At 45.5% G+C, this 12,737-nt stretch overlaps 1 protein-coding gene across 3 annotated transcripts in view; it reads left to right on the plus strand.

Moving 5' to 3' along the window:
- Nucleotides 1–12,737, plus strand: part of EFCAB5 (EF-hand calcium binding domain 5) — a 44,648-nt gene that overhangs the window by 28,592 nt on the left and 3,319 nt on the right. For all 3 annotated transcript variants that reach the window (XM_077311294.1, XM_077311295.1, XM_077311296.1), the window contains 8 exons: nt 1,492–1,706; nt 2,870–3,026; nt 4,717–5,006; nt 5,710–5,882; nt 7,115–7,343; nt 7,547–7,699; nt 10,855–10,961; nt 12,180–12,433. In XM_077311294.1, the coding sequence (XP_077167409.1) occupies nt 1,492–1,706; nt 2,870–3,026; nt 4,717–5,006; nt 5,710–5,882; nt 7,115–7,343; nt 7,547–7,699; nt 10,855–10,961; nt 12,180–12,433 (1,578 nt within the window). The remainder of the gene's footprint in view (nt 1–1,491; nt 1,707–2,869; nt 3,027–4,716; nt 5,007–5,709; nt 5,883–7,114; nt 7,344–7,546; nt 7,700–10,854; nt 10,962–12,179; nt 12,434–12,737) is intronic.

The raw sequence follows: 12,737 nt of genomic DNA on the forward strand, positions 1-12,737 counted from the left end.
CTTCCCCTCCTCCACTATTTTCCCCACAGCTGGATAGCACAGCAGCCAAAGAGACAGGACCTCAAATCAAGTATGAGGACAATTGGTTGAGGATTCTCATGAGAAATCCCATAGGGTCAGAAACCTGAGCATCCAAGTCTCGATGACATCAGCCACCTTTCTGCCCATTGTTTTTCTATCCATCTTTCTTCTCCCCCACCCCTGCTTTATGCACGTTCATGCTTATGGGCCCTCTACTTTGGTGACTTAGATTGCAAAAACAGCAGCTGTGGGTATTCTGGGAAAGGGGCTTTGATGCAGCAACACAGGCCTACAAAGCATCTTGCAAGGGATCACATGCTTCTCTATTTATCTATTGCCTAAGCCAGCCTTTTTCAACTTTTTCAGGCTTTGATGTACCAGGAAGTGGTATCACCTGGCCACGCATCCCTGCCACTCCCACCCCAATCCAGATAGCCTTGGCTGGCAAAGGTTTAAATGGTCAGGGCCCCTTCCCATCCCAACCTTTACGGGCCTATCACTGGCCACTTTGGGAGAGGGCGGGTCAAACTGCCCAAATAAGGGTAGACATTTTTTTAAAATCATTTTTCTTTCCTCTTCACTTGGAGCCAGAAACAGAGTGGGCGGGCTCTCCCCAGCTGCCATTTTGAAAATCCCCACGCTGCAGTACCATTGAGAGGGGCCTTGGTTGGGAAGCTCTGACCCAGGGCATAGCTACTGCAGTGTTCGGAGGAACATCAATCTGGAAACAGTAATCAAGGGAGATAATTCCTTAGAATTCTTTCCTTTGTCGACACTAAGCATATGGTTATCAATTAATTAATTACTGGGAGCTCCTCCACCAGTCATTCGACTGAAACTAACCCAACCCAACAACATCCGTGGGTCCCCCCTCAAGACACACCCTCTCTGACCTGAATGATTCCGAACTCCCTACGGTTTCTGTTAAAGTTGTTCCTACTGATATTCTTCAATTGGACCAGTTGTAGTCATTGTTAATTGACATCCATTATTGAAACTGTTCATGGTGTGTTATGTAATAACTGTTGTTTATATCTTTAATGTTCAATGTTTCCCATAATGTTCCATGTAAACTGCCCTGAGCCATATGGGAGGGTGGTATTAAAATCTAAGAAAATAATAATAACAATAACAATAATAATAACAATAATAATAATAGTGGTAGCGGTAGCAGTAATGGTAGTGGTAGTGGTAGCAGCAGCAGCAGCATAGCCTGAGAAGGTTCCCTGTTGTTCTTAGCCCTGGCCTCAACCAAAGGCCTGGCAGAAGAACTCCATCAGGGTCCTCAGGTCTCCCAGCAGCTCGGTCCACCAGGTGATCTTCTGCCACCTGAAAAGGTCCTGGCTCGGGTTGAAGCCAGGGAGGTTCTGCTCCTCCCCTTATTCTTGGTCACTTGTCAGGGCCTAAAACACTCTCCTGTGCTTATGACACAACATGCTTTGTTCCTCTCCCCCCCCCCCCCAATTCAAGGCTTGCGCATGAACATGATAGACATTCAGAGCCGTGGGCCCCCTTCTTCCACAAGTGCCTTTGATAAGTATTCCTTCAACGTGCCACAGTTCGTGCAGGTCATGGAGACATTTATCGGTGAGGAAGTTTCTTTATCAGACCTGAAGAAGCTGGTGAAGTTTATGAAGCAAGGCTACGTGCTGCTGGAGAGAGAAAAAATCAGCCTGATGGAAAGGGTAAATATGCAGGTTCTGAGCCGGGCAACTATAGCCTTGGCATCTCTCTTAGGCAAAGGATTGCAGCCTTTCAATTGATTAAAACAAAATCTCTCTCTCGTTTACACACAAACACGGAGGACAGAAACTGGGTGGATCAAAGGCAGAAAGGACGGGGAAAATCAATCCACAGATGCAAAACAAAAACAAATTGCTGGAACTTTGGAGGGGAAATCCAGCATGTAAACATTTCAAATTATTATTTTTTCATTGAAGTACTTGAAACAAAATAATGTTTGAACTCAAATAAACCATGCACATCACTTAATAACTATTTCGTTTTTAAAAAAATGCAGAATCGTTGCAAAACACCAAATTGATGATGACTAAAAATAAATAAATTATATATATATTATATAATATATATATATATATATATATATAGGCTTTCTAAGTATATATATATATTATATAATATATATATATATAGGCTTTCTAAGTACTTGTTCTCAAGCTACCTTACTAATTGCAGTGTTCAAATTTTCATGTTTTATTACACGTGCTAGATCCCAACTGCAGGATCCAGTGAGTTTGAAGTGCAACTGACCAACAGCACGCACTGGCGGGGAACCATAGAGTAATAGAGTTGGAAGGGACCTCATGGGAGATCCTTTTATCTGTAATTGTATATAAGTTTTTTTTCCCCGAGGGGGGGGTTGGTTCAGTTTTGACACTTTACCATCATGCTGAGGTCACAATAAAATGCCGATTGAACTCCCGGTGTCCTGGCTTCTTTCGAACCCATGGATCCAACAGGGGCTGCAGTGACAAAACAGATTAACAACTTTTCCTAATGTTTGCAAGTGTGTGTTTCTGTGTGTGTGTGGAGCAACCTGAAAACCTGAGAATACCAAACTCCCCCAGATTTGTTCTCTGTGTGTTTGTGTGTGTAAGGGGGGGGAGAGAGAGAATGACTAGGGGTGCTGCTTCAGGACAGTCATGTTTTTGTGCAGAACCCTCATGCCTCTGTTGAGTTCACCCTCACCCCCTCCATTGCTTCAGCAGCCACCTGCCTACATACACCTCCCGTGTTTTAACCAACTGTATTATTTCTGTTGGGAACTCAGTAACCCAGTCCCTAAAAACCTCAGTGTTCAGTTCCTTCTCACCTCTCCCTCTTTCAGATTCATCACGATGCTTCACTGGCCCGCCAGCAGCTCCTTTTGACTGCCCTCTTTGAGAAGTGGGATAACGAATGCTCCGGATACCTTGACATGAAAGAGGTGGATGAGGTCCTTAATACCTTTAAGGAAGGGATGGAGAAGGAGGCCCTGGAGAAAGGTGAGGGAAACGCTGACCACTTTCAGAACTTTTATTGGTTGCATGGCAAGTGTCTGTCCTTTTTTCTTCTTGTTTGAGACTTCGTTGGACCGCTAGGACTTCCTTTGGGATTAGCCCTTCACCCCAGCAAGAGGACTTTTGTCTGTGGCTGACAGCCTTTGTTTTTTTCAAAGGTTTCCCCATTATCACATGAATGTCATTGTTGACAGACAAATCCCCCATTAAGGGCAGATGCCTCACTTGCATCTGTTCTGTATCAATTGCCTGGGAACTTTGTGTGGAATACCTAGACACTTTCTGTTCTCAAGATGCCCACAAATCATCATTGTGCGGAGTCCAAAAGGAAAACCCAGTCATTCTCAGAAGAGAACTTGTGAAAGAGGTGTGTGGGGTATTTCTGCTGATCCTTTTTCTGTCCTCTCTATTGTTGCTGTCACTACTATCATTATATGTTAGGGAACTTTTAAAGGAAAAAGATCTGAAAATATGTAGTAGGGCTCCCCCTTGTGTGCAGAAGTATACAACAAATCAGGCCATTGGTCCGGACTCGGAGCAGCCTTTCTCAACATTTTTGCTGTGGAGAACCCCTGAAACATTCTTCAAGCTTTGAGAATCCCTAGAAATGGCACAATTATGGAGAACATGGTTGGGAAGCGTAGCTCTGTACATGCTCACCTGGAGTCCCTCACCTTCCAGGCCCATTATTGGCCATTTGGGAGAGGGGGCGGGTTCAACATGATCATATATGGTCATATATGGATGTAGATAAAATTGAAAGGGTACAGAGGAGAGCGACAAAGATGTTCTGGGGCCAAGGGACCAAGCCCTATGAAGATAGGTTGAGGGACTTGGGAATGTTCAGCCTGGAGAAAAGGAGGTTGAGAGGGGACATGATAGCCCTCTTTAAGTATTTGAAAGGTTGTCACTTGGAGGAGGGCAGGATGCTGTTTCTGTTGGCTGCAGAGGAGAGCAGTAATGGGTTTAAACTTCAAGTACAACGATATAGGCTAGATATAAGGAAAAAAATTTCACAGTCAGAGTAATTCAGCAGTGGAATAGGCTGCCTAAGGAGGTGGTGAGCTCCCCCTCACTGGCAGTCTTCAAGCAAAGGTTGGATACACACTTTTCTTGGATGCTTTAGGATGCTTAGGGCTGGTCCTGCGTTGAGCAGGGGGTTGGACTAGATGGCCTGTATGGCCCCTTCCAACTCTATGATTCTATGATTCTATACCACCCAATAAATGTTTAACAAATTTTAAAAATATATTATAATGAATTAACACACTCCCATTGAGGACACTCTTTCAGGGCTGTCAAGAGACCTCAGGGTTTCACAAAACTCTGGCTGAGGAAGCCTGGTCCAAAGGGTTCAGTAATATCTATGGCAAATTTAAGGCCAATAGAGTTTAATTCTGTGTATAAGCTTCCACGGTCTCTTGCTTCAGACCATCATGGCCACCCACCTGAATCTATCTGAAGAAGTCTGCATGCACACAAAAACTTATACCCATACAATTTCCGCACAAGGAATTTTTCGCATCACAGCCCCTAATGTTGGCTTTTTGAGCCCTCCCCAATGACATCGACATTTGTTGGCTGTGTGCACCAAAACATAAAACATCTGACAAGCCCAATTGTCCTAGTTGCTTGTCTGTCTGACTCCACTTTTGTTTTCTGCCTCCCTGTGTAGCTAAACTGCAGCTCCCCATGCCCCTGTGGCATCCCAGTGGAGTGGTGAAGCTCTCGCAGAAAGACTTCCAAACCTACATCGATCTGGTCATCTCTGAGTTCACCGGCAACGAAGATGATGTCTTGGATAACATCGTGGAATTTCTCATGACGTCCGTGGAGAAGAGTCATGTCGAGCGGCTGAAGGGCTCGGCTCGGCGGAAGTGGCTGCATACGATCCTGCACACGGCCAAGACCAACGGGGGGAGCATCGATCCCGTGTACCAAGCTGTCTTCAAGGCTCTTTCTCGGGTTAGTAGTTTTGGCCACAGACAGAATAATTTGGGGGGATTTTTAATTTGGAAAAAGGGTTGGACAAGTGTACAAAGCCAGATGCTGAAGGAAAACAAACTTATGCTCATCACCTTTCTGTGGGCATCCAGTGACATTTGGCTGGCTGCTATTAGGACAACAGAAAAAAGAACCTATCCTTTTCTGTTGTTGTACTCATTTTGAACCGTCCTTTTTTTCGTGGCTGCTATTAGGAGACAAGAGTACTGGGTCAGACATTCTCCTCCTGCTCTCTCAACCTCACCTCCCTCACAAGGGGTCTGTTGAGGGGAGAAGAAAGGGAAGGCGAATGTATGCCACTTTGAGACTCCTTCGGGTAGAGAAAAGCAGCATATAAGAACCAACTCCTCTTCTTCTTCAGTAATATCAGGGCTCTCTCGGCCTCACCTCCTTCACAGGGGTTCTGTTGTGGGGTGAGGAAGGGGAAGAGACTCCTTCAGGTAGAGAAAAGCGGCATATAAGAATCAACTCTTATTTTTCTTCTGCTTGCCACAGATGTTGACACCCCACCTTCGATCTGCAGATACATTAACACAACAAAGATTAGTGGGACGGGCATGCTGATGAATTGGTTTAAACCCCATGAGACAGACTGGGGTGCAGCCATAAGTGTCTAGCATCTCTGTCCAAATAGCCGGTTGATGCGTCTGCTTTTGGTCTCCAGGATGCGGATGCCCACGGAGACAGCAAGAAAATCAGTGCCTCCATTGCCCTCTTGGAATACAACATTCTCCTTCCGGAGCGGGGAGATGTTCTCCTGCACTATGTGGCCTGCACAGAAGATGATGCTCCATATGTCCTTAACCAGAAACTTTACATGGATATGAAAGGAGTCAGGTCAGGAAACTGCATCTGAGCCTCTTCCTTTCCCTGCTTGATACGTTTCAGTTGCTTCCTCAGGAAAACAGATCCAAGCAGGGACATGACATTTCTCTCTGAGGTTTGAAACCTTCCATTATTACCTATTTTGGTGACTGCCGCAGACTTTGTTTTTGTCCTCTGTGTGGACAGAGTGTCCTCTGTGTGTCCCCCATCCTCATTCCTCTTCCCTCCTCCCAGACTTAACTGAACTGGGTTTTTTTTTTACAATTTTTTTTTACAATTAATAGTTCTCCGTTTAAACGCCTATGCATCTAATCATAGTGCATTTTATAAAGGTAAAGGTAAAGGTATCCCCTGTGCAAGCACCGAGTCATGTCTGACCCTTGGGGTGACGCCCTCTAGCGTTTTCATGGCAGACTCAATACGGGGTGGTTTGCCAGTGCCTTCCCCAGTCATTACCGTTTACCCCCCAGCAAGCTGGGTACTCATTTTACCGACCTCGGAAGGATGGAAGGCTGAGTCAACCTTGAGCCGGCTGCTGGGATCGAACTCCCAGCCTCATGGGCAAAGCTTTCAGACAGCTGCCTTACCACTCTGCGCCACAAGAGGCATTTTATAACGCCACCCTTATGGAATCACGGGTCTTGAATCTTTAAAAATTAATCTCGTTCCTGATTGTGGGGGAGGAAATTTAGAGAGGCATGCTTTGTGTGACAACTTTGGGGAAAAATTATTTGTGATCTTTGCTTGTATAGTTGTACGCCTATTAGTTGCTACAGGCAGTTCGCTTTAAAAAAATCCCACCCCCGGGAGAAGGGAGAGAGAGGCGGGGACATTGGAGGTGGAAATACATTTCTTTGGCGTATAGTGTAGTGGTTGTCTGCTGGGGAAAAACATTTTTTAGATTGGTGAATCCACTTTTTGGGATTCAACAATTTGTGCTTTAAAATGCCGATTTAGCGTGAAGTTTGCTGGCCCGTAGAAGGTTGGCAACATCATGCGGAGCACCTGAAATGTAGTGTTTTTTGGGGGTAAGTGTCATGCTAAATTTATGGCATGCGGAAAGGCCCTCACCTTCCTGTAGAAGAAATACGAAGCAAGGATTTCAAACACTCCATGTTGGAGTACTGACGACGGATTCTGATCTGACTGATTTTGCTTAGAAGGTTGCTCCTTCAGGCCACTCAAAAAGGTCCAGTTTTCTCATGGATGTCTCTCCTCCCCTCTCCCCTTTTTTGCCTTTTTAGCTTTGCGGCAGCATTAGATGACAAGCCCATCCATGTCCCCAGAGTTCAGCTGCATGGAAATATCCACTTCTGGAACTGCGACCGTCCTGAGCAGGAGAGGAAGGGCTCTTTCTTAGTTCTCCCACTTGAGGATGTCCGAAGAAGGGTCTTTGGCATTCTTGGATTGGACACCCTCCGTGACCAGAATGATCAAGCCATCTTTGTGCCCCACGAAATCCGTTTCTATCAGGTGGGGGCAGCAAAAAAGCTGCAAGGCATTTAAAGGGGACAGCCACGACCTCTGGGCGGGGACCTCACAATGGGACACTAGTTTGTTTGCAGCGGCCTAAGCGCTTGACTTACAGAAAGCTGGAGTTTTATAATCATTCTCACAACTTTCCAGCTATTAAATTGTGCTCCTCTTTATTTCCAAATGAACACGTCTTTCGTCAGGGGGTAGCCAAGGCATTCAGCTTAGCCTACCACCACATCCGCACCCAGGACAGTATCAAGCAAATGACAGTCACTGCCGTGGAATGGCTGTCCACCAGAGCACCGAGCCTCCAAGCCATCACTGCATACTTCATGGAACCTGGCAAAGACAGGGTAAATACCGCCTGAAATAATGTATGTAGAGAATCATCTCACAGATAACCACCTCACAGAAACACTGATTCTGTGAACTTAGGCAGATTGTAATGGGGGGGGGGGCAGAAGAGATTGTGTCCGTATACTCTTGTGGCCCTTTGTTGCATGCCCAGGGAAATGGCAATCACCACTTTGGGTTTGGGAGGCGAATTTCCTCCAGACAAGACTGGCCACAGATTCTGGGGGGAGGGGAGGGGCATGGAATTGGAGTCACTGTAGTGAGCAGGTAGTTGTAAATTTCTTGCATTTTGCCTGGAAGTCCCTTCCAACTCTATGATTCCCAACAATTGGGAAATTATCATTTAATACAAGCTGAGAGTGCAAGAAATGATGTGAAGGTGGGAGCTGTTTGGAAATCTCACCTGCAAATCTCCCCCTTCATGATTCTTTATGCTTCCAGGGGCTTCAGCAGACCTGCCCCCCCCCTTGTTTCTCCTTTAACACTCCCAGCAGCTGTCAACATTCTGTGTCTCCTGGAGCATTCTTAGTGCTCACCAGGACTTACAGGGAAGAGAGGATGAGAAGTTTTGGCTTTGTTCTGCAGAGCCCAGGTCACCCTACAGCAGGCTTTCTCAACCAGAGTTTCATGAAACCCTGGGGTTTCTTGGCAGCCCTGGAAGTGTTTCCTGAATGGATAGGAATTAACTTTTAAAGAGAGCCAGCTTGGTGTAGTGGTTAGGAGTGCGGACTTCTAATCTGGCGAGCTGGGTTTGATTCCCCGCTCCTCCCACACATGCAGCCAGCTGGTTGACCTTGGGCACAGCACTGAGAAAACTGTTCTGACCGAACATTAATATCAGGGCTCTCTCAGCATCACCTCCCTCACAGGGTGCCTGTTGTGGGGAGAGGAAAGGGAAGGCGATTGTAAACTGCTTTGAGACTCCTTTGGGTAGCGAAAAGCAGCATCTAAGAACCAACTGTTCTTCTTCTAATTGTTGAACATGTATTGGGTAATATGGTCATGTCATATATGGTAATGTCAGCCCCCCCCCAATGAACATTGTTGGGCCTGGAAGGGGTGGGAAGGGGAGGGGCCCTGGGTTGGCATCTACACAGCTATGCTTCCATAGGACCAATCAAACCACTTCTGTTCAATCAGACCACTTCTGGGATTTCTCAAAGCCTCAAGAGTGTTTCAGGGGTTTCTAAATTGTAAAAAAGTTGAGAAAAGCTGCCCTTGGGGAAACGCATTATCTTTAAACAGCTTGGCAGGGTGAAATTCTCACCCTGTTTCTCTGTATTACCATCCACACCAGGCACCTTTACTAACATTATTATCAGGAAGATGTTTATCCAGCCTCTCTGCCCCTAATCTCCCACCAACATCTCTTCCAGTACTCCACATGAGGATTTCCAGGCAACCAGCAAGAGACTGGGGGGCTTGGGGACATGGTGGGGGCATTCCTAGAGAGGTGTGACATGTCTTTCAGGTTTTCCTTGGAAGTGACATTATGCCATAGGCACCACAGCCATTTTTAATTTTACTTTTCTCCTGCCAGTATTCGGAGTGGTGGTATGAGATGGGGAGCTAGCAACCTTACTCCACACATTATGAATTGTGGCACCAACACTCAACCCCAAGCATATCTCTCCCACCAATAAAGAAACCAACAGGAAAGTGAAGACACACGGACATCTAACAGTCCACACACACAAAGCCAGGTCAACCTTTCACTTGGGTCTGAGAACAACATAAAGTGACATCTCTCACCTAGTGACAAACAAAACAGCACATGGCCACCGTTGCAAACTTAAGGCCTCTTCTCAAAATGTTAAACAGAGGGCTAATAAATACGCGTGGAAAGCCCTCTTGAGCACTTTGGGGCTTTGTTTGAAAAACAAAGTTATTCCTGCAGCTGTCAGCAGGGGGAACTGGTGCATTATGGAACTCTTCTGGAAGGGACATTTTGGTTAAAGGAAAAATCCCATCCCAATGGATTGACATCAGAGCTGCTGTACCTTTCTAATCCATCACACCTTGTCATAACAAGATGCACCTGCTGAAATTTCCTTGCCCATAGAACACTTAAAAGTACAATGTTCTCAGCACTGAAAGGCTTACCACTCCTATGTTAACCACGGGTTTGGCAGCACCCTCAAGACTAACACTGTTTGTGTCAGGGTAGAAGAAGAAGCGTTGGTTCTTATATGCCACTTTTCTATACATAAAGGAGTCTCAAAACAGCTTACATTCACCATCCCTTTCCCCATCACAGACACCCTGTGAGGGGGTGAGGCTGAGAGAGCCCTGATATTCCTGCTCAGACAGAACAGCTTTATCAGTGCTGTGGCGAGCCCGTCATCCAGCTGGCTGCATGTGGGGGGGGGGCACGGAATCCTCGCCAGATTAAATGTCTGCACTCTTAACCACTACACCAAGCTGGCTCCACCTTGTTAGTATTTCAGGTCCTCTTGTTCTTTTATACTGCTACAGGCAAATTAACATGGCTTGGTCAACTTTAACAAAAGCGCTTTACAGGATGCCCCTAACTCCTGCCAGAGGAAATGAACAGTCCCTTCTTTTCTCTCCTACTCTTTATCCCTAGCACGAGGGCACCTATGACAATTCATTTTATTCATGATGACACCTAACAGTTACATAAAACAATTTAATTTTGCTGCACAGCTTGTTATTCCAGAGACATCCCAAATTCAAGGATGACATGGCTGTGGACTGCAGTCCCAACACCTAACTGCAGCATCTGTCCGCCACAACTGGTTTTGCTCCTTTTTAATCCTCCTGCTTTCTCCAAAAGTTTATACTCTTCCTAAATATATTTATTTTTATTGATGTTATTATAGCTCTCCTTTCCCACTGCAATTCAAGGCAGATGGCACAATGTAGTGAAGTAGATGGGTAGCCATGCTGGTCTTTCTTGTACTTATAGGTAACTTGCATTTCATTGTATCTGTGGAAGAATCCATATACACAAAAGCTTATACCTTGAATAAAACTTTGTTGGTCTTAAAGGTGCCCCTGGACCCAAACTTTGTTCTGCTGCTTCAGACGAACATGTCTACCCAAACTTTGTTCTGGTGTAGTAAAGTGTTCTCCTACTTTCTTGTCCCTCCCCCTCAAGTGGCCATCCAACAAATTCTTTTCTCTTTTCCAGATGCATGATTACACCTTGCGCAAAGTAATGACTACTAACCAGAAGGGGTGCATGGAAATCTTCCCCCATCCGGCACCAGTGCTCATCAGAAATGACACCATCTTCAGGTGGGCTGGAAGGCTACAAATGTCCCACCTAAGCTGTCAAAATGCTTTTAGGGCAGCCTTTCTCAACTTTTTTGCTGTTGAGAACCCGCTGAAACATTCTTCAGGCTTTGAGAAACCCCAGAAGTGGTGTGATTGTGCAGAATATGGTTGGGAAGCACAACTATGTACATGCCTACCCAGGATCCCTCCCCTTCCCATCCTCTCCAGATCCATCATTGGCCATTTTGGGAGGTTTTTTTTTTTTACATGATCAATTATCTTTTTTGTTCTACTGCTATGTCATAGAGGTCAACTCTTGGAGAGAGGTTCTTTGGGTACAGCCTGGTTTCAATCCATTTTTTGCAGTATTTTCCCACACCCACCTTCAGGGTTAGTGATCTTGCTAGTCTCCCTGGTGTGACTGCACAGAAGCCACAAAGATGAAAACAGGATTGCACTTATCTGTAACTGTTGTTCATTGAGTGGTCTTCTGTGCAGTTACACAACCCTCCCTCCTTCCCCGCTGCGGGCCACTGATAATAGATTGACTTGCCTCTACTGGCAGCAGGAAGGAGAACTGAGGGAGACTGCTAACCCCTCTCATATCATGTGACTTTGGGTGGGAAGTCACCCTCTGTGGGGGGGGGGTGAGCACTCTTGGCAGCTTCTAGAATCTCTTATATATAGCTTGCAAGTTCCTTATCCATGGCATGCTCTGCAAAGACTCAAATTGTAGGTTTGACTACACAGAAGATCACTTACAGGTATGTGCAACCCTGTTTTATTCTCGGTTTCTTGAGTATTTATCAACACGTCTTCTAATCCCTTTACTCTTCCCAAGCTTATCTCTTCATGGCAGCTTTACTTCCCTGCTTTTCATTAAATTCTACAGAGAAAAGAGTTCTTGTTCCATAGCCTCGTGCCTGCAGATGGCACTACCAGGCTAGGACCTCTAAGACTGGCATTCACAGATCTTTCTAGGCAATAAGATGTAGGGCAAAGGCTAAGATCCAGCCAGCTAGATTGTTGTGTTTCTCTGTCTGGGAAGTATTCTGAAATACTTCTGAAATACTGAAATAGGGTAAGTTAGGGAGCTTCCTTAAAGAAAATTCCCATTGAGTACCTCTATTCACCCAGAATAAATCATCAACTGCGTATGGATATAGCATTATTTTTGACAATAGTGCAAGCACAGGCAAAATGGAAGTGCCTTGTTCACGATCCCTTCTTTTGTTTTAGTGATTACCTGTTCAAGTGCATAGACTGTGCAGAGGCGGTGACCGTGTGTGTGTATGAAAATCACCACATTGCAGTGCCACTGAGGGATCCAGCAGGCTATGCCATCGTGGTGTTTGACATCAACCTTGGACAGCGCCCAAGGCTGCCAAGCTGTGAGCATAAGGACCTGCAGAAGATGCTGAAGATGGTGCAAGCTGGCTCTTCTGAAATACTGAAAGAGGATTCGGGCGATCTGGATCCATACTACGTCTTGGGTATTGTGCATCTTGGGTAGCAGAATAGTTATCCCAGTGTGGGTTGTCTGTGTTGGTTTTCCAAATATTCTTAATTATGCTTAAATATACTTTAGAGCCAGTTTGGTGTAGCAGTTAAGAGCAGTGACCTCTGATCAGACAGAAGTACAAGCCTAACAATGCTTTCCTGAAGTAAGCTACACTGAATAGGATTCTGACATGCTTAGGATCACTCTCAGAAAGTCTAACAACAACACTATTAAAATAGTGAATCCAGGAAATATAGAGAAATTTGAAGTCCAGCCAATGGGGATGTTCTTGCCGT

This window comes from Paroedura picta, chromosome 15, assembly GCF_049243985.1.
Source record: "Paroedura picta isolate Pp20150507F chromosome 15, Ppicta_v3.0, whole genome shotgun sequence".
NCBI lineage: Eukaryota > Metazoa > Chordata > Lepidosauria > Squamata > Gekkonidae > Paroedura > Paroedura picta.